Raw genomic sequence first — 19386 nt, forward strand, 5'->3', positions numbered from 1 at the left:
TAAAGCCCCCCAAAACTTTAAACCCTCCCTTAACTCCCCCTTAATGCCCCACAAACCCTTTAAAAATCCTAAAACACCTTAAAAAACCCCTTTATAACCCTCTTAAAATCCTTTAAATTTCCTTAAAAATGCCTTTAAAACCCCTAAAATCCAGGGGAAAACTCCTCTTTCTGCCCCCCAAAGTCCCTCAATCTCTGTGAGCCAGTAGGAAAACACAATATTCTAGAAAACCAAAAAGCACATATATTTATTCAAAACCCCACAAAAATCCCCATAAATCCATGAAAAAAAGGGGGGAAAAAACCATCAATTTTTTTATTTTTGTTTTTAAATTTCCCCCTTTTTTTTCTCTCCCAAACCTGACACGACCTTTGATTCTTTGCAATAAATATACAAAAATAGAATAAATTAGGTTAAAAAATACAAGGCAACACTGGCAGATCAGCGTTAAAAAGGGAACAAAACCACCCAAAAAACCCAGTGGGAAAGGAATAAATAGGGAGGAAAAAAAGTAAAAATAAATCAGTTTTGGGACTGAGCCCTTCTTTTCTTGAAATGTGGGGGGGAAAGAAGAAGAAAAATCCCTCCCCCAGCTCCAAACGAGCTTGAAATTCCATTTTTTTTAGAGGGGAGGGAAGTGGCAGCACCCGTTTCATCCCCAGGCGTGGGGACGGAATCGATAACAGTACAAAAAAACCCTCAATAATTACAGAGACAATAAATAAACCCCTCAGGGAGGAGGGGGGGTCTTCACGTGGCATTCTGGGGGTGGGGGTCAGCCCAGGGCCCCCCCGGCCGCCGCCTGCTCCTGCAGCCCCAGCAGGCTGTAGGCGATGCGCTTCTGGTGGCCCGGCAGGCGCACCCCGATCCGCTTGATGTCCCTGGGAAAACGGGAAAGAGGGAGTTGGGATCAGCGGGAACGGGGCTGGGAGGGGCTGGAGATACAGCCCGGGTTTGGGGGGTCCCAGGAGCAGCGTCCTGGGGGTGGGGAGGGATGGGAGGGTGGACGTGGCTCATCCCAAGGGCAAGGGCTGGAATGAGACGAGCTTTAAGGTCCTTCCAACCCAAACCATCCCGGGATTCTGTTCTGATGGATGATGGATGGATGATGGATCAGCGGGATCAGCGGGAACGGGGCTGGGAGGGGCTGGAGATACAGCCCGGGTTTGGGGGGTCCCAGGAGCAGCGTCCTGGGGGTGGGGAGGGATGGGAGGGTGGACGTGGCTCATCCCAAGGGATGGAGGGATGGATGATGGATGATGGATGGATGATGGATGGATGGATGGAGGGATGATGGATGGATGGATGATGGATGATGGATGGATGATGGATGGATGATGGATGGATGATGGATGGATGATGGATGGATGGATGATGGATGGATGGATGATGGATGGATGGATGATGGATGGATGGATGATGGATGGATGATGGATGGATGGATGATGGATGGATGGATGATGGATGGATGATGGATGATGGATGGATGATGGATGGATGGATGATGGATGGATGGATGATGGATGGATGGATGATGGATGGATGGATGATGGATGGATGGATGATGGATGGATGATGGATGGATGGATGATGGATGGATGGATGGATGGATGATGGATGATGGATGGATGATGGATGGATGATGGATGGATGGATGGATGGATGGATGATGGATGGATGGATGGATGGATGGATGGATGGATGGATGATGGATGGATGGATGATGGATGGATGGATGATGGATGGATGGATGATGGATGGATGGATGATGGATGGATGGATGATGGATGGATGGATGATGGATGGATGGATGATGGATGGATGATGGATGGATGATGGATGGATGATGGATGGATGATGGATGGATGATGGATGGATGATGGATGGATGATGGATGGATGGATGGATGGATGGATGGATGGATGGATGGATGATGGATGGATGGATGGATGGATGGATGGATGGATGATGGATGGATGGATGGATGGATGATGGATGGATGGATGGATGGATGGATGGATGGATGATGGATGGATGGATGGATGATGGATGGATGGATGGATGATGGATGGATGATGGATGGATGGATGATGGATGGATGATGGATGGATGATGGATGGATGATGGATGGATGGATGGATGATGGATGATGGATGGATGGACATGACTCATCCCAAGGGATGGATGGATGGACACAGCTCATTCTGGGGGATGGACAGACTGACACAGCTCATCCCAAGGGATGGATGGACACAGCTCATCCCAGCCTCTCCAGCCAAGGAACATCTAATTTTATCCCATCCCTCGGGCCACCAAGGCCATGGAAGTGGTTTCCGTTCCCAGCACATCCCAGTCCCGCGGGAGCTGGAGGGGCCGGGCTGGGAATAACCCAGGGGACAGCACAGGGACAGGGACTCACTCGCCGGTCATCTGCAGGACCTTCTCGATGGTGCTGTAGCCCGAGGCCATGAAGGTCTCGGTGTACTGGGGCATCCGGATGGACTCCAGCCACTCCGGGACCGAGCGGAACGGGACGCCCTCGGAGCCGCTGGTGCTGGGCAGCCGGATGGACACCCTGCAGAGATGGATGGAAAAACGGTGTAAAAATAGAAACAGGCAAAAAAAAAAACAGTGAAAAGCAGAATCTGGGGAAAAGATGTGGAAACAGAAGGGTGAAAAGATGATGCAGAAATCAAACTTCGCAAAAAACGATGCGGGAATGGAGGGATGTAAAAAAATAACGTGCAAATGGAAGGTGCAAAAAATGATGGAGAAAGGTGAGGGCAGAAAAATATTGGAGAAATGAAACAATGCGAAAAATGGTGCAGGAATGGAAGGGTGGCAAATAGAGAGGCAAAAATGGAAATATGGAAAAATAACAGGGTTAAAAAGATGTGAAAAATAATGTGAAAATGGAGGGATGGAAAAACAGTGCAGAAATGGGAAGATGCCAAAAAATGAATGCAAAAATGAGAAGATGAAACGAAGATGCAGCAAAATGAAACAATGCAAAAGGTGGGAATGTGAAAATGAGGAAACACCAAAAAATGATGAAGGAATGGAGATGCCAAAAGCAAGGTGAGAGTGCAGAGATGGAAAACCCAACCCAAACCAGCACCACGAGAGTGCAAAAAATGACTCAGAAAATGCGAAGATGGAAACAAAACGATGCAAAAACCGATAGAAGATGCAAAAATGTGCAAGAATCGGAGAACCCCAGACTGGTTTGGTTGGAAGGAACCTTAAAGCCCACCCCATTCCACCCCTGCCACGGCAGGGACACCTCCCATTATCCCAGGGTGCTCCAAGCCCCAATGTCCAGCCTGGCCCTGGGCACTTCCAGGGATCCAGGGGCAGCCCCAGCTGCTGTGGACAACTTCCCCCCTCCCTCTTCTTGCCCCCCACCCCATCCTGGTGCTCCCCACACTCACCGGGGGTCGAAATCTGCCAGTGCCTTGAGGGACTCGGGGGCGCGGATGAGTTTGTCGAGGATGCTGACGATGTCGGTGAACTTGGGGCGCCGGCTGCGCTCCTGCTGCCAGCACTGCATCATCAGCTGGTAGATGGCCGAGGGACAGTCCAGCGGCGCCGGGAGGCGGAAACCCTCGTTGATGGCCTTCATCACCTGTGAGGATGAGGAGGAGGATGATCAGGGATGGTCCCCCAGAAAAGGTGTTCATTAACAGAATCCCGGGATGGTTTGGGTTGGAAGGACCTTAAAGCTCGTCTCATTCCAGCCCTTGCCCTGGGCAGGGACACCTCCCACTGTCCCAGGTTGATCCCAGCCTTGTCCCAGCTGGCCCTGGCTGTGCACCCACCTCGTGGTTGGAGAGCTCCCAGTAGGGCCGCTCGCCGTAGGACATCACCTCCCACATGACGATGCCGTAGCTCCAGACGTCGCTGGCGGAGGTGAACTTGCGGTAGGAGATGGCTTCGGGTGCTGTCCATCGGATTGGGATCTTCCCGCCCTACAGCAACTCTGGGGTCAACCCTGCGCCCCCAAAAAGCCACCTCACCGTGTTCCACCACCCCAACACCGTGATGGACAGTCACCCACCGTGTTCCACCACCCCAACACCGTGATGGACAGTCACTCACTGTAATCAACCACCCCAACACCGTGATGGACAATCACCCACCCTGTTCAACCACCCCAACACCGTGATGGACAATCACCCACCGTGTTCAACCACCCCAACACCGTGATGGACAGTCACCCACCGTGTTCCACCACCCCAACACCGTGATGGACAGTCACCCACCGTGTTCCACCACCCCAACACCGTGATGGACAATCACCCACCGTGTTCAACCCTCAAACACCGTGATGGACAGTCACCCACTGTAATCAACCACCCCAACACCGTGATGGACAATCACCCACCGTGTTCAACCCCCCCAACAGAACCAAGCACCCCCTGGCCGTGGCCAGCCCCTCCCTGGCCACAGTGACACTCACACTGGTGGTGTAGGTGGCCTCAGGGTCATCCTCCAGCACCCTCGAGAGCCCGAAATCAGACACTTTGCACACCAGGTTGCTGTTCACCAGGATGTTCCTGGCGGCCAGGTCGCGATGGACGTAGTTCATGTTTGCCAGGTACTTCATGCCAGCGGCGATGCCCCTCAGCATCCCCACCAGCTGGATGACGCCAAATTCACCCTCTTTTTCCTGGGAAAAGGGGAGAATCCAGCCTGGAATCCACCTGTTGTCCCACCTCCCGTGGTGGGTGTTGGAGGTTCCTTCACCCTGTGGTTGTTGCCACCATGTGTCACCTACCCGCAGGAATTTGTCCAGCGCTCCGTTCTCCATGTACTCCGTGATGATCATGAAGGGCTTGTCTGTACAGAAAGACCCCAAAATAGGTAAAAACCCCAAAAATATCCCTCCAAGCCCCCCCAAAAAGTCACCCCCATAAAACCCCTAAACCTCCCACAAGCCCTCCCAAAATCCTTTAACCTCCAAATGCCCAAAGCCCCTCAAAAAAACCCAATCGCCCAAAACAACTCCAACCCCTCAAAAACAACCAGAAACTCCAACCACCTCCAAAATCCCAAACCCTTCCAATTCTCTCCAAAAACCCCAGACTCCCAAAACAACAAAAAAGTTTAAAACCCCTTACAGACCCCAATAAACCCCAACAGCCAAAACCCTAAATAACTCCCCCAACTCCTCCAAAAATCCCCTAAGCTTCCCATAAAACCTCCCAAATAAACCAGAATTCCCTCCCCAAAAAAATCCCTGACCTCATCCCCCAAAAAGACCTAAATCCCCCAAATTCCCCTTTGTGTCATTACTCAGAACAGCCTGTTTTTAATATTGCGTTTTTTTGAGGTGTTTCGCTGGGAAATCGGGGTGGTTTTTTGGGAGGGGACAGGACAGAGAGGCCACTCACACTTGGAGACGACGCCCTCAAGGCGGATGATGTTGGGGTGGCAGAACTGCCCCATGATGGTGGCCTCGCTCAGGAAGTCCACGCGCTGCTTCTCTGTGTAGCCCACCTTCAACGTCTTGATGGCCACCAGCACCTCCTTCCTGCCGCGCTTCAGGGTGCCCTTGTACACCTCCCCAAATTCACCTGCTCCGAAAAACGTGGGGCGCCCTTAGCCCCCCTGCCCCACCCCGATTTCGGGGCGTCTCTGGGGGGACAAAGCCACCTACCGGCGCCGATGACCTTCTGGCGGGTGATGAAGGACGGAGGGATCTCGGTGGTGAACTTGAGCATGGCTTGGTTGGGGTCTTCGTAGGTGTGGGGGTCGACGTAGGTCTTGAGGGGCTTCAGCTGGTCTGTGGGTGTCGAGGAGGGGGTCACCACGCCTGTGACCCCCCGCCCATCCCCGCTGTCCCCACTGGCCCATGCCTCACCTGACTTGGAGAAGTAGACGTCCTCGGCGGATTGGCGCGGCCGTGACCTCCTCCTCCTGTGGAAAAGAAAGGTTTTGTCCCAAAAGATCGTCCCTCGCCCACACTCGGTGGTGGGACAATGACGTTTTGGGGTTTTTTGGGGGGTTTGGGCGGGGTTTGTCCCCTTACCGCCGGAGGACGTAGAGGAGAGCTGCCAAGAGCAGCACAACAAAGACGATGCCGGCGACGCTGCCGGTGATGACGGCGGCAGATGCCATGGCCTCGGAATCTGCGGGGACATCCAGGTGAGCTCCCTGCAGGAGCCCCCCTGGAGCCCCCAGCCCGCGCTCCCAACACCCCCCGGCCCCTCCTCACCCTCGGGCAGGGTCTCGAACTCGTGCTGGGGGCTGAAGGCCCCGTGGCCGTCGGCGGTGAGAGCCTGGACCCGAACCACGTAGGCGGTGGCTGGGGACAGCTTGGGCAGGGTGACCGAGGTGCCCTCGCAGCGCAGCACCGAGTAGCTGTTCTCGTCCACCTGGGGACACGGCAGGGTGACACTGGCGTGACACACAGGGAGGGGTGGCAAGGGTGGGGCAAAGAGGGAGGTGATGTGGGGGAGGTGACATGGATGGGGCAGGGATGGAGGTGACATGGATAGAGGGATGAACATGGGAGGGACACGGACGGAGGTGACGTGGATGGGGAGAGGACATGGATGGAGGGGTGACACGGATGGGGAGGTGACACAAATGGGGCAGGGATGGAGGTGACAGGGATGGGGACAAGGACGGATGTGGCATGGATGGGGGGAATGACATGGATGGAGATGCATCGATGGAGGTGACACAGCTGGGGGCAAGGATGGAGGTGACACGGATGGAGGTGACACGGATGGAGGTGACACGGATGGAGGGGTGGGTTTGGGGGTGTCAGCCTGGGTCACCTTCTTGCTGTAGGTGACCTCGTACTTCCAGACTCGGCTCTGCTGCCGCAGTGGCACCGTCCAGGACAGGACCAGGCTGGTGGCCGTCCGTCCATCCAGGCTCACTGATGTCACCCGGGGGGGCTCTGCCGTGGGGACACAGAGGGACGTGACTCAGGTGTCCCCAGAGGGTCACCAACACCAAGGAGGTGTCCCCATGAGAGATGGGAAAATCACAGAGGTGTTCCCATGGGGGACAGTGACACCGCAGATGTGTCCCCAGCACGGAGGGAAGGTGTGAGAGCTGCAGGTGTCCCCTCACCTGTCTGGTTGACGCTGATGGTGGCACTGGCCACGCTGCGCTGGTGGCTGTAGGGGGACACCCCGTTCCGGGCCTCCACGGTGAAGGTGTAGTTGACGTGCGGCTCCAGGTCGGTGACGGTGACCTCCGTCCCCGCGAGCCCCTGGGGGGGCTGTGAGAAGCGGAGCCCCCCGTCGCAGGGCCGGCACTCGCCGCTCTCGGGCCAGCACTGCTCGCAGCTGATGCTGTAGGTGACGTCCTCGCGGCCGCCGGGGTCAGCGGGGGGGGCCCAGCGCAGCTGCACCGCAGCCCCCAGCCCCAGGGCTGTGACGGCCTGGGGGGGCGAGGGGGGACCTGCGGGGGACACAGGGCGGGGTCAGGGCGGTGCCTGTCACCTCAGTGAGTCGCCCCCATCCACAGGTGACTTACGGGTGCAGGGATGCTCCGCGGGGTCCTCGGGGGCCCGGAAAAATCCGTCCTCACACGGGCAGGCGGCGGCGGCGGCCGGGGCGGGCAGGGTGTGGGGGGGACAGGGCTGGCAGCCCCCCGAGGACACCGCGGCCTTGAAGGTGCCGGGGGGACACGCTGGGGGGGACACGCAAAGTGACACCGGTGAGATCCCAAATCCGCTGGATCGGCGCCTGGCAGGCGGGAGGGGAAGCACCCCCCAAGCACCCGGAGAGGTGGAATTCCCAAATGGGGAATTTTAGGGTATTTGATCTTATTTATTACATTCTGCTTTATTTGGATTTCCCTGGCCCACCCTTCACCTGTTTGAGCTCTCCCACCCTCACTGAATGTGACTCCCACTGGTGAGGTGGAAAGATGAGGCTCCAGAACTGGGAATTTTGGAGCCAAAACCTCATTTCTCCGACTCCAAACGTGGGGATTTTTAGGGCATTTCACCTCGTTTTTGCAGTCACTGCCCCACCCTTCTCCAGCTGAGCCCTTCCACACTCACTGCACTCAAGGCTGAGGATCCAGCATTGGGAATAACGGGGCCAAACCCCCACTCCTCTTCCCTCCCACTCCACCCCGGGCACACCCCAGGCCGGCCCATCCTCGGACACCCCTTGCTGCCTCAGTTTACCCCGCTCCATACCTTGGCAGGCGTCTCCCAGGCTCTGGAAGCCGGCGCGGCACAGGCACTCCCCGATGGGCACGAGCCACTCGCCGTCGGCGTTGCAGTGCAGGGCCGGCGCCTGCTCGGCCACCGCCTCGGCCACGCACGAGCCCCGCACCTCGGCCAGGGTCTGCGAGTCGGCGCCGGCCACGGTCTCGGGGAACCGCGCCATGCCCCGCACCACGGCCGGACACCGCTTGTAGTAGACGCGCACGGAGAGCAGCGCCACGCAGGCGCCCAGGTCCTGGAAGGCCAGGTAGAAACCTTTCCTGTGGAGCGGCCCCACCGAGCGCACCTCCACGTTGAGCTTCACGTTGCGGGCGGTGAAATCCTCCTGGACGGTGATCTCGTCCGGGGCGATGGTGTCGATCTTCCTGAACTGCCGCTTCTGGAAGTTGGTGCCGTAATCCACGTCCGACTCGGCGTAGTAGAGGTTGAAGGTCTCCTTGCAGGAGCCGCCGCCGGCCGTGGGGAAGCTGTTGCAGTCGCGCACGGTGAACTGCAGCTCGATGAAGATGCGCTGGGCCACGCCGCGGTAGATCCAGTTGGTGCGGAGCCAGTTCTCCTGCTCGCCCTCCAGGACGTTGCACACGGAGTACATGTAGATCAGGGAGTCGTTGAGGACGTTCTGCAGCTGGTCCCACTGTCCCCGGAGACAGAAACGCGGCTATGGGGGGAAACTGAGGCACAGCCTCCTGTCCCCATCCCCACGGAGGTCCCGAACCCCATGGATGTCCCCGTGTCCATCCCCACGGGTGTTCTGGTCCCACGGAGGGCCCCATCCCAACCCCAGTGGAGGTCTCCAACCCCACGGGTGTCGCTGTCCCCATGCCCATGGAGGTCCTCACGCCTGTGGCAGGTTCCTGTGGAGGTCCCTCCCTACGGATGCTCCTGTCCCCATTCCCATGGGTGCCCCCAGGCCCGTCCCCGTGGATGTCTCTATTCCCATGGATATCCTCATCCCCACTCCTGTCAAGGTCCCCGAAGATGTCCTTGTCCCCACTGAGCTCCTCCACGGCTGTCCCCGTTCCCCATGCCGCTGCTGGACCTGTGGGTGCTCACCCCTTTTCCGTAGGGCTGGGTGAGCCAGCCCAGCTCCCCGTGGGCCTTGGCAAAGTCCAGCAGCACCACTGCAGGAGAGGAGAGAGGACAGGGATGTCAGGAGATGCCACCAGCACCCGTGGACAGCCCCAGGACCTGCAGGTGCCACCAACACACCCCTTTGACCCTTGGATGTCCATCACCAGGACCCACGGACAGCCCCATGGAAATCCTCAGGATGTGCAAACACTCCTGGGACCCACAGATGTCCCTGAAATTCACAGATGTCCCGGGCACCCACAGATGTCCCTGGGACCCACGGATGCCAGGAGGTTCCACGGATGCCCTCAAGACCCCTGGGTACCCCCACGGATCCACCTCATTCCTACAGACATCCCCAGGACCCGCAGGCAGTCCCGGGCCCCAGCCGGGTCCCCTGACCCCCGGATCCCCCCACTGCCGGCAGGTCCCGCTGGCAGAAGCCCCCCGGGGCCGCCCCCAGAGGCGGGGGAGCCGCAGGGCCCGGCGGTTCCTGCCCTGGCACGCCGAGGGCGGTGGCCGGATCCAGCGCCGGGAGAGGAAGAGGAGGAAGAGGAGCCCGGGGAGGGAGCGGGGCCCCCCCGGTGAATCACCCCCCAGGAATGTGCCCGGACGCCCGGATTCAGCGAGGTGGGTCCGGCGGGAGGGGGCGATTTCGGGGCGGAGGGACCCCCTCAGCCCCCCCGGCTGAGCACGGACGAGCTCGCGGCACCTCCGAGCCCGGGGGGGACCCCAAACCTGCCCGGGGGGACCCGGGTGGCTGCAGCGTCCCCCCCGCGCCGTGCCCCGGGTCAGGAAGGATGCCCGGGGGGGTATCCCGGTTTTCCTGAGGCTGGAAATCCCCCCCGCGAGCCTCCGGAGAGCGGAAAGCGGCGGGAGCCGGGACCGGAGCGGGCGGGGGTTCCCTGCGGGTGCCCTCGGGGGTGGCTCCGGGGACAATCCCGGGGCTGGAGCTCCCGGGACAGCGCCGGGGCCGCAGCACCGTCCCGGGAGCCACCTGCACCCACCGCCACCGCCATCATCATCCTCATCATCAAATTCCCCGTCGCCTTCGTCACCCGGCCACGGCCGCCACCACCTCCAGTGCCACCGTGAATGTGGCCACCGAGCCCCAGCGCCACCCCCGCGCTCCGGAGCCGCGTCCCGCTGCCATTCCCGGCTGTATCCATGCCCTGTCCCCTGCCCCAACCCCGATCCCAATCCGTGTCCCGAGCCGAGCCCCATCCCATTCCCAAAGTGAGCCCCAATCCCATCCCCTCCGCTCCCATTCCCCTCCCCATCCCAATCCCACCTCAGCCTTCATGAAATCCCAATCCCAAAATGAATCCCATCCCCATCCTCACCCCAGCCTCGTTCCCTCTCCAGTTGCAGTCTGAACCCCAGTAACAATCCCCAAATGGATCCCATCCCAATCCCAATCCCGCTCCATTCCCTCTTTCACCGCCTCCTCACCTCAGCTCACCCCAATTCCCACAGGATCTCACTGCGGGGAACCAATCCCCCCTAAATCCCCAAATCCCACCACTCTTCCCTTCCCTGCACCACTTTTAAAACCCCAAATCCCAGTATTCCCTCCTGGGAAGCAGCACTTTGGGAACACACCCCAAATCCCACAGTGACCCCCTCTGCTGTCCCCCCGGCACTTCCAAAAATCCTCACTTTGGGATTTTTTACCCCATATTTAGCTTTTAGGGAGTATTTTCCATTCCAGCCTCTGATTTATTTGCATTTGGGGCTGGATTCTTCCACTTTACCCTCGAAACTGATGGATTAAAAAACCCATCAGAGTTTACAGAAACTTAGTCTTAAAAAAAAATTAAATATATACACAAAAAAGTGAATTTCCCTTTTTCTTTCGCTCAACCCTCCCAAACTAAACCCCAAAATCAGCGGGGGAAGGGTTGGGAGGTGGAGGCCGAGACTCTGCTTGTTTTTTTCCCAGTAAATTTTTGGGATTTTCCTGACATTGTTTTCCAGCTCTCCGGCCGGATCCTACCCGGCCCTGCACCACCCATGGGAAACGCTCCAGTTTAAGGTGATTTTCCCCTTTTTGGGGGGTTTATTTTTCAATCCCCCCCACCCTCAAACCTCTGCGAGCCTCCTCGGGGGCTTCCGGCAGGATCAGGCCCCGGCGCGTCAGTCGGACGCTCGGCATGGGAAAAGTTGCCCCAAACTCTCTCAGTTTTCCTCTTATTTTATCTTTTTTCCCTCTCCCCGTTTATTTTTTTTCTCTATTTCAGTTCTCCCCGTATTTTAGCCTCCCTCCCCTTGTATTTTTACTCCCCCCACACCTTTTTAACCCCCTCCCCTTAAACTTTCATCCCTTAATTTAACTTTTCCCCTTTTAATTTAAACTTCTCCACACTCATTTCAACTTTTCCTCAAATTTTAACCCTTTCCCCCCCAAAACCCGCGCTCCAGCACTTGCGAATTCCCCACCGCACCCCAAACCGTGGGAGGGGGGGAAGGTGGAACCCCCATCACCCTTTACCCCCAGAGCGCTCCCCAACCCCTCAGCTGCCCCCAAACCCCCCCAATTTACCCCAAAACCAGCCCAGCCTTGGGGGTACCCACAATAAAGGAGTTTTGGGGTGCTCCTTCCCAACCCCCCCCAATAAAAGCGAAGTGTGGGGCTCACCTTCCTCGGCGGCCAGGGGGCTGAGGGCGGTGAGGAGGAGGAGGGTGAGGCTCGGGGGGCTGCCCGCCATGGCGGGGCGGGTTTTGGGGGGGCCCCACGAGCGGCGGCCCCGCGGGGAGTGCGGGGGGTGCGGGGCGCGCGCCCGCTCCTGTTCATTCATGCCCCGCTGACGTCACCGGCCACGCCCGCTCTTAAAGGCGCAGCAGCCGCTCCCAGTACGCACCAGTACGGAACTGGGAGGGCGCACGCCTCGGGGTGGGGTGGAGGGGAGGGGGTGTGGGAGCTTCCCACAAGGTGGGGCACGGCCCTGGAGGGGGCTCGGGGGTTCCGCAGCAACTCTGGGACCCCCCCGGGCCCGGGCACGAAGGGGTGAACGCGCCCCCCTTCCCGCCCCCTCCCCTTTCATTCATGAATCGGCGTGGGAAGGGCGGGGGGGCGGCAGCCAATGGCTGCAGGGGGCGGGACCGCGGGTTACTACCGGCCACGCCCCCGCCCACCAGTTCCATACTGGGGGGTTTGGGGGGAACTGGTTTGGGGGGGCTGCCCGAGCCCCAGCGGCCCAAATCCTGAGCACCACTGTCCTCGTGATCCCGCAGCACCCCAAATCCCATCACCCACAGCACCCCAAATCCCACAGCACCGCAAACCCTGCATCACCCCAAATCCCACAGCACCGCAAACCCTGCATCACCCCAAATCCCACAGCACCGCAAACCCTGCATCACCCCAAATCCCACAGCACCGCAAACCCCGCATCACCCCAATCCCATCACCCACAGCACCGCAAACCCTGCATCACCCCAAATCTCACAGCACCCCAATCCCATCACCCACAGCACCGCAAACCCTGCATCACCCCAAATCCCACAGCACCGCAAACCCTGCATCACCCCAAATCTCACAGCACCCCAATCCCATCACCCACAGCACCGAAAACCCTGCAGCACCCCAAAACCCCCCCAAAGAAACTCAAATCCCACAGCACTCTAAACCCTGCGCCCCCTGTTCCCATAACCCCTCTGCAGCCAAGTCCCACAACACCCCACAGCACCCAAATCCCCCAAGAGACTCAGCACCCCCATTCCACGATCCCACTGAACCCCAAATCCCCCAGGATCTGCGGCACCCCAAATCCTGATGATCCCACTGCACCCCACACGCCCCAGCACTCCCAAATCTTCATTACCCCAGCACCTCATTCACCCCAAATCCCCCCAAACCCCCATCCCAATCCCGAATCGAGTCAAAAGGCCACCCAGAATCTTTTTTTTTTTTATGAAAATCACCGATTTTATCAAAAGAACACCTTTATCCCTCCCACCCCGCAATCCCACCCCGAGACGGGGTTCAGCTGGGAGTGTCCCCCGTGCAGGCGGGGGTGACACCGGCGGTCACTTGGTCGCGCCGCCAGAGCCCCTCGACCAGGGCGTCCAGCACGGGGGCGACCCGGGCCAGCCCCGCCCGAGCCCCGCCGGCCCCCGGGGACCCCCGGGCCCGCAGCACCCGCAGCCCCCACCTCCCCTCGAAGGCCCGCACGTCCCCCTCTGTCACGGCCGCGTGTGGGGCCAGGTCGAATCTGGGGTGGGGAGGGGACACAGGGTCAAGGGAAACAGCAACACCCCGGAAAATCCCCCCAAAACCATCCGAGATCCGTCGGGAGTTGTGAAGGCATGGGTGTAATGAGGTGGGAGCGTTCTCTGGCTGCCCAGGCACTGAGTGGTTTGAAATCTGAGGGTACAAACCTGATTGTGGGGTCAAGGGAGACACCAACACCCCAAAAAATCTCCTTGAGGGCGGCAAAATGCTCTAAAAATAAGTAGGAGCTGTGAACCCATTGGTGTAACGATTTGTGCACGTTCTCAGCCTGCTGAGATACCAAACGCTGAGAAATCTGGGGGTGCAAACCCGTTTTGGGGCAGGGGGAGGAACACAAGGTCTAGGAACACCTTATAAAAAACCCCCAAAAGCCCGTGAAGGTCAGCGGGAGTCGGGAATGTGCTGGTGTGATGAGGTGTGCCTGTTCTCTGAGAGCCCTGGGGGCGCAAGGGGACCCCCCGAAAGGATACTTGGTGCCCACGACCATCCTGATGATGTCGCGGTCCCCGGGGCCCAGCACGCGGTCCATGAGCGCCGGCAGCTCCTCGAAGGACGCGCGGTCCGTGAAGGAGAACAGGAACAGGGCAGCGTCCGCCTCCTCCTTACAGGCCTGGGGACAGGGACACCCCCTCACTGCGGGGTCCCGGGGGTGCCCCCCACCCCAAAACGCCTCCCCAGCTCACGGGCAGCAGGTGCTCGAACTTCCTGAGCGCTCCATCCCCGCAGTCCCAGAGGTGCAGCTGGAACAGGACGGGGCGGCTGCTGCCGCGGGGCTTGGCCGGCCAGAACAGCGTGGTGGCCTCGATGCCTGCGGGGACAGCGGGGACCGTCACCCCCGGGACCCCCGGAACCCCGCGGGGACCGTCACCCCCGGGACCCCCGGGAGCCGGTGTCCCCCCGGGCCGTACCCAGGGTCTCGTGGTGGGCGAGCAGCCCGGGGGTCCCCCCCAGCCAGGCCACCAGCGCTGTTTTGCCGACGCCGCTTCTCCCGGCCAGGAAGAGTTTGTAGGTGACAGTGGGGACAGCCAGGGCGGGCGGCAGCGCAGGGCGCTCCAGCAGACCTGGGGAGGGGGCTCAGGGTGACTCTGGGGGGCCGAGACCCCGGTTTGGGGGGCGCAGGGGGGGGCACTCACCGAACACTCTCCGCTGGTTCTTGTGCAGGATGGAGTCCAGGTAGGGGCGGCCGGCGGGGGAGAGAAGCCAGCCCGGCTCCAGCGCCCAGTCCTGCTCTGCCATGGGCCCCAAACCTGGAGCCCCCTTCCCTCATGGGGTCACTGCATCCCGCAGCTTTGGGGACCCCTTCTGGCCTCACCCCAGGGTCCCTAAATCCTCCATCTGTTCACTAAAACACCCCCCCCACGTCCCGGCATCCTCCCGTGGGGTCCCCAAAACCACCCATGGGGTCCCTGACACCCCTCTGTGGGATGCCTGACACCCTTCCATGGGGTGTGTGTCCCCCCTGTGGAGTTCCTACATCCTTCCATGGTGTCCCGGACCCCTCATGGTGTCCCTGACCCCTCTCTGGGCTCTCTGTGCCCCTCTCTGGGGCTCCACCACCCTGCCATGTGTTCCCTGACCCCACCATGGGGGTGTCTGAGGGTGTCCCCCTGCCACCCCTGTACCCCACCACAGGCTCCTTCCCCCTGCACCCCCACAGGGCCCCACCGGGCTCCCGTGGGTTCCCTGCCCCAGTCGGGGGTCCCTGACGCCCCTGAGTGTCCCAGTGTCCCTCCCAGCCCCTCACGCCATCCCCGCTCCCTCAGGAATTGTTCCCGCCCCGGCCCTTTAAAAACGCGGCCCCGCCGCTCACCTGAGGCCGCTTCCGCCTCGCCGTGACGTCACGGTGTGGGCGGGGCGCTGTGGGACCGCGCCCAGCCGCAGCTGCGCATGCGCGGGAGGGTTGGGGGCGCCTGGGGTGACCCCGGTCGTGCGGATTTTGGGGGTCCCCATCCCAAATTAATGACACGGACGATTTGGGGTCCCAAACTGCCGGTTGTCCCAGGCCTTGGAGCCCTCGTCCCTAATCGCTGACACTGGAATGCTTTGGGGTCCAGCAGCTCCCACACTGGCAGGACTTGAGGTCCCAATTTCCAGCCTCATCAGGCTCTAGGACCCCCATCCCCAATTCCCATCTCCAACGGGCTGTGGGACCCCCAGTTCCCAGCGCTGGCAGGATTTGGGGTCCCCGTCCCTAATTCCCAACCCTGTCAGGACCTGGCCTCCCTGTCTCCAGTTCCCAGCCCTGGCAGATTTTGGGGTCCTCATCCCAAGCAGGGTTTGCGATCCCTGAATTCCCAGCTCCAACAGGCTTTGGGGTCCCTGGGATCCCTGAATTCCCAGCTTCAACAGGCTTTGGGGTCCCTGGGATCCCTGAATTCCCAGCTCCAACAGGCTTTGGGGTCCTTGGGATCCCTGAATTCCCAGCTTCAACAGGCTTTGGGGTCCTTGGGATCCCTGAATTCCTAGCTTCAACAGGCTTTGGGGTCCTTGGGATCCCTGAATTCCCAGCTCCAACAGGCTTTGGGGTCCCTGGGATCCCTGAATTCCCAGCTCCAATAGGCTTTGGGGTCCCTGGGATCCCTGAATTCCCAGCTCCAACAGGCTTTGGGGTCCCTGGGATCCCTGAATTCCCAGCTCCAATAGGCTTTGGGGTCCCTGGTTTCCACCCCCAACAGACTTCTGGGTCCCCATCCCCAATTTCTGACTCCAGGAGGCTTCAGTGTCCCAAATTCCCTGTGTCCCCCTTTGTCCCCCTCCACTGCTGCAACACCCCAGGTGCAGTATTTCCCTTTCTTACCCAAAAAAGACCCAAAATCCTCCCCTTTCACCCCTAAAGTTCCGAGGGGTGCAGCAGAAACTTCCCCTCCACATCATCCCCAACCCACCCGTCCCCAAGAGCACCGACCATCCATTTATTTTCCTTTTTATTTGTTAAACCACTAAAAATTTGTCGGGAAGGCGGGGGAGGGACCCCCACGAATCCCCCCCAAAACGTACACAAGATTTTAAATATCACCGGAATCGCTTCCCATCGCTGCGCCGGGCCCGGGGACGTTGGGGACACCTGAGTGGCGCTGGGGGGACACACCTCACTCACAGCACCGGATCCCAATCGGGGCTGAATCTCCGCACAACGGCACAGAACCGGGGGGATCCCGGGATGGGAGCCCTGCAGGGATGCTCAGCAGGGACAAGGACACCAAGTCCATCCCAGGGTTTGACTCTTTTTGTGGTTTTTTTGGGGGGGGAATGGATGACAAAAAAACATGCAAAGGGCACGTGCCAATCGATGGCGAAGCCTCGAGCGCCTTTCCCACGGCCACACTCGGAGAGGGAAAATTCCACAGCTCACCCAAGGTGCTCCTGAGGTCTGGGGGTCTTTTTTTGAGGGGGTGGGGGCGGAAAAAAAACAAAAAAAGGCATTTTGCTTTCCCTTAGGAGAAACGGGATCGTTGTGGGACCAACGGCAGAGGTGGGATTCGACGAGGGATTTATTTACAGAGGTGGGAACGCCGCGGGTGAAGTGAATCCCTCCCCGTCCCCACGCGGCTGGGATGGGATTTAAGGCTCCGACCGGCAAAAAGCTCAGTGGGAATGGAGAAGAAAAATTTCGGGAAGAAGGGGCCACGTCATGGCGCTGCCGGCTTGGGGAGGGCTCCGCTTGGAGGGTGCTGGAGGCTGTTGACCAAAACCTGGCAGAATCCGCCCCGTTTTCACCCCCTTGGAGGGGACAGGGGAGGATGGGGGCTGTCCCAGAAGGACGCACAGGTTCAATCCCTTCGGATTTGGATTTAATCTTTGCGAAAGGAGGCACGTGCAAAGATGAGGTGAAGTTACGGCATCGAGGCTGCGCTCGGATTTACCAGTATCTGTCCTTTTTCCCTGGAAAACCCACCCTGTTCCCAGGCTCCAAGGGGCTGCTCCGGCCTTGGATGGCTTCGGGCTGCCGGATTAAATGAAGCCTTGAAGTCTAGGAGGGAATTGGGCAGCCCAATATCTCAGTTTTGAGGGAATAATGGGAATTTTAGAGTATTTTTGCTGGGCAGAGGGGATCAGGGCTGATCCCAAAGCCTGATCCAGCAGGGCAGGGAGAGGAGGGATGCTAACAATCAAGATTTTTGGCATTTTGACACACACACACAAAAGAAAATGTCCTTTCCTCCTTCTTTTGGTCCTGCCTGGAGGACAGGGATGAGCGGCAGGTGAGAGGCAAAATAAAAAAGGCATCGTGTTTGTGTCGAGCAAAGGTTGGCAGCGCTGGGAGGTTCCCAGTGGGATATTGCTGTTGTTTTCCTGACGAAGTTGAGCATGGAATTAATCAAGCTAACAGCCTCCTGCCTGCTGGAATTTGGGTTATTCCTATAAAACCACTTCTGCTCACAACCCCACGAGGAGTTCAGGAGAGACCGAGACTCGCCAACGCTCGGAAAGCAAAGCCAGGAGGATCCCGGCTGGAGGAATTCCCCGGCCGCTCACCCCAAATCCTTGGATCCTTCCCCACCTGTAAACACAACTCGCTCGACTGGGGCTGTACTGGGAACTGCCAGGGCAGTGCCGGAGGGTTCGCTTGGACTTTTATTGGTTTCCTGCTCCCCTAATTCACAGTTTGAACGCCTGTGTGTTGGGAAGGGGCTCGGGAAGGAGGAGGAGCTGCGGGGACGGAGGGGACAGGCGGCGGCGGCGGGCGGGGGCCGCATTATCTCTTTGCTCGCACAAAGTACAAGGCATTTGTTTTGGGGTAATATTTGACGTTTTGTTTCTTGTCCATGAGGCCACCGAATATGATCAGCTCCCCTCGGCCTTGCACCACCGTGTGTAAACTGGTCTCGGGCGGCCCCACCACGGAGCTGCTGTTGAACACTTTCCACTTGACTCGTCCCCGCTCCTTGGTGTCCTTAATGTCCAGCACGTACATCTGCATGGGTTTGCAGTTCATGCTCTGGTACAGCGGCTTGCCCACGTTCAGCGACTGCGGCGGGTGGTGCCCGAGGCGCCGGGCGATGGGGGGCAGCGAGTGCCCCTCGCCCTGAGCGGCGCCCGGCCGCGCCAAGCCCGGCTCGGCGCCCGGGGACCCCGGGGACAGCGCCAGGGGAGGGCTCAGCGCGGCCGAGGGGGCTTTGGAGGAGAGAGCTTTGACGGCCTCCAGGCTGCGGCGGAGCGCGCCGGGGGACACGGCGCCGGGCAGGGCGGCGTGGGGCGGGGTGTGGACGCCGTTGGTGTGCTCCGGAGGGTTCCGCGCGCCCGCTGTCCTGCCCTCCGCGCCATCCAGCTGGCACAGGAGGGACGTGGGCTTCTGCTCCCAGCCCAGCTCCGCGGCGGCCAGGCGCAGATCCGTCTGCTCCGGCAGCGAGCCCCGGCGCGGCGCCAGGGCCGGCCCTACCTTGAGGTCGAAGCCCTCGGCGGCCGAGGGGGTGCTGGGGGACAGGGCCTGCACGGGGCTGTCCAGCGAGGCCCCGCCGGCCGGCGCCGCTCCGGGTGACACGGTGCCGCCATTGAGCACCGGGGAACTGTCCCCTCTGGCTGGGGACAGGCTGCCCTCCCGCGAGCCCGACGGCGTCTGCCTGCGGGGCCGCAGGGTGCCCCAGCGGCCGTTGACGCAGGGAGCCTCGTCCGTGCTCCTGACCGGAGACTGGGAGCGGAATTCCCGCATCTCGGGCACCAGGGCGGGCGGCGTGGCGCTGATGGGAGACGGGCGGGAGTTGAGGCTGGGGCTCAGCGGGGCTCTGCCGCTGGGGGCTTGGCTGAAGACCACGACGCACTGCCCCACCTGCGGGGAAAGCAGGGAGCAGAGGTCAGAAGGACCCTTTGTGCTGGGGAGAAGCAGTTCCGGAGCGTTCTGGGGAGGGAGTAAAGAGGGAGGGATGTGTGGGAGGGAGCAGGGACC

The 19386-nt window shown here is 59.9% G+C and overlaps 3 protein-coding genes across 4 annotated transcripts in view; all 3 read right to left on the reverse strand.

Moving 5' to 3' along the window:
- Positions 1 to 255: 255 nt before the first annotated feature.
- EPHA2 (EPH receptor A2) lies at positions 256 to 12066 on the reverse strand. The gene is made up of 17 exons (XM_005528374.3): positions 11907 to 12066; positions 9251 to 9318; positions 8168 to 8831; positions 7495 to 7650; positions 7087 to 7419; positions 6786 to 6910; positions 6218 to 6377; positions 6032 to 6131; positions 5864 to 5919; positions 5660 to 5785; positions 5394 to 5576; positions 4778 to 4839; positions 4460 to 4669; positions 3819 to 3968; positions 3432 to 3625; positions 2420 to 2575; positions 256 to 881 (listed from the first exon to the last, which is right to left on the reverse strand). The coding sequence occupies exons 1-17, from the start codon at positions 12064 to 12066 to the stop codon at positions 776 to 778; spliced, it is 3009 nt and encodes a 1002-aa protein (XP_005528431.3). The 3' UTR covers positions 256 to 775.
- Positions 12067 to 13253: 1187 nt separating this feature from the next.
- Positions 13254 to 15350, reverse strand: CPLANE2 (ciliogenesis and planar polarity effector complex subunit 2). The gene is made up of 6 exons (XM_005528375.3): positions 15313 to 15350; positions 14636 to 14749; positions 14411 to 14563; positions 14186 to 14310; positions 13973 to 14112; positions 13254 to 13482 (listed from the first exon to the last, which is right to left on the reverse strand). Exons 2-6 carry the CDS (start codon positions 14736 to 14738, stop codon positions 13254 to 13256), a joined length of 750 nt encoding a protein of 249 aa, XP_005528432.2. The 5' UTR covers positions 14739 to 14749; positions 15313 to 15350.
- Positions 15351 to 16409: 1059 nt separating this feature from the next.
- Positions 16410 to 19386, reverse strand: part of FBXO42 (F-box protein 42) — a 37209-nt gene continuing 34232 nt past the window's right edge. For both annotated transcript variants that reach the window (XM_005528239.3, XM_014257266.2), the window contains exon 10: positions 16410 to 19269. In XM_005528239.3, coding sequence (XP_005528296.1) covers positions 18199 to 19269 — 1071 coding nt within the window. In that variant the 3' untranslated portion in view covers positions 16410 to 18198. The remainder of the gene's footprint in view (positions 19270 to 19386) is intronic.

The sequence above is a fragment of the Pseudopodoces humilis genome, chromosome 24 (assembly GCF_049639895.1).
Source record: "Pseudopodoces humilis isolate 2021_Gansu_Grassland_sample_001 chromosome 24, ASM4963989v1, whole genome shotgun sequence".
NCBI classification, from domain to species: Eukaryota; Metazoa; Chordata; class Aves; order Passeriformes; family Paridae; genus Pseudopodoces; species Pseudopodoces humilis.

Bases quoted from the DNA above. Each gene is read 5' to 3' on its own strand.
- CPLANE2 (XM_005528375.3), bottom strand. From the start codon at position 14,738: ATGGCAGAGCAGGACTGGGCGCTGGAGCCGGGCTGGCTTCTCTCCCCC. The intron at 14,311-14,410 runs GTACGGCCCGGG...CTGTCCCCGCAG, and splicing joins CGCCCACCACGAGACCCTGG to GCATCGAGGCCACCACGCTG. The intron at 14,113-14,185 runs GTGAGCTGGGGA...CCCTGTCCCCAG, and splicing joins AGTTCGAGCACCTGCTGCCC to GCCTGTAAGGAGGAGGCGGA.
- EPHA2 (XM_005528374.3), bottom strand. From the start codon at position 12,066: ATGAATGAACAGGAGCGGGCGCGCGCCCCGCACCCCCCGCACTCCCCG. The intron at 8,832-9,250 runs GTGAGCACCCAC...CTCCGGGGACAG, and splicing joins CCCAGCCCTACGGAAAAGGG to TGGGACCAGCTGCAGAACGT. The intron at 4,840-5,393 runs GTGAGTGGCCTC...CTTTCTGTACAG, and splicing joins TGAGGGCGTCGTCTCCAAGT to ACAAGCCCTTCATGATCATC.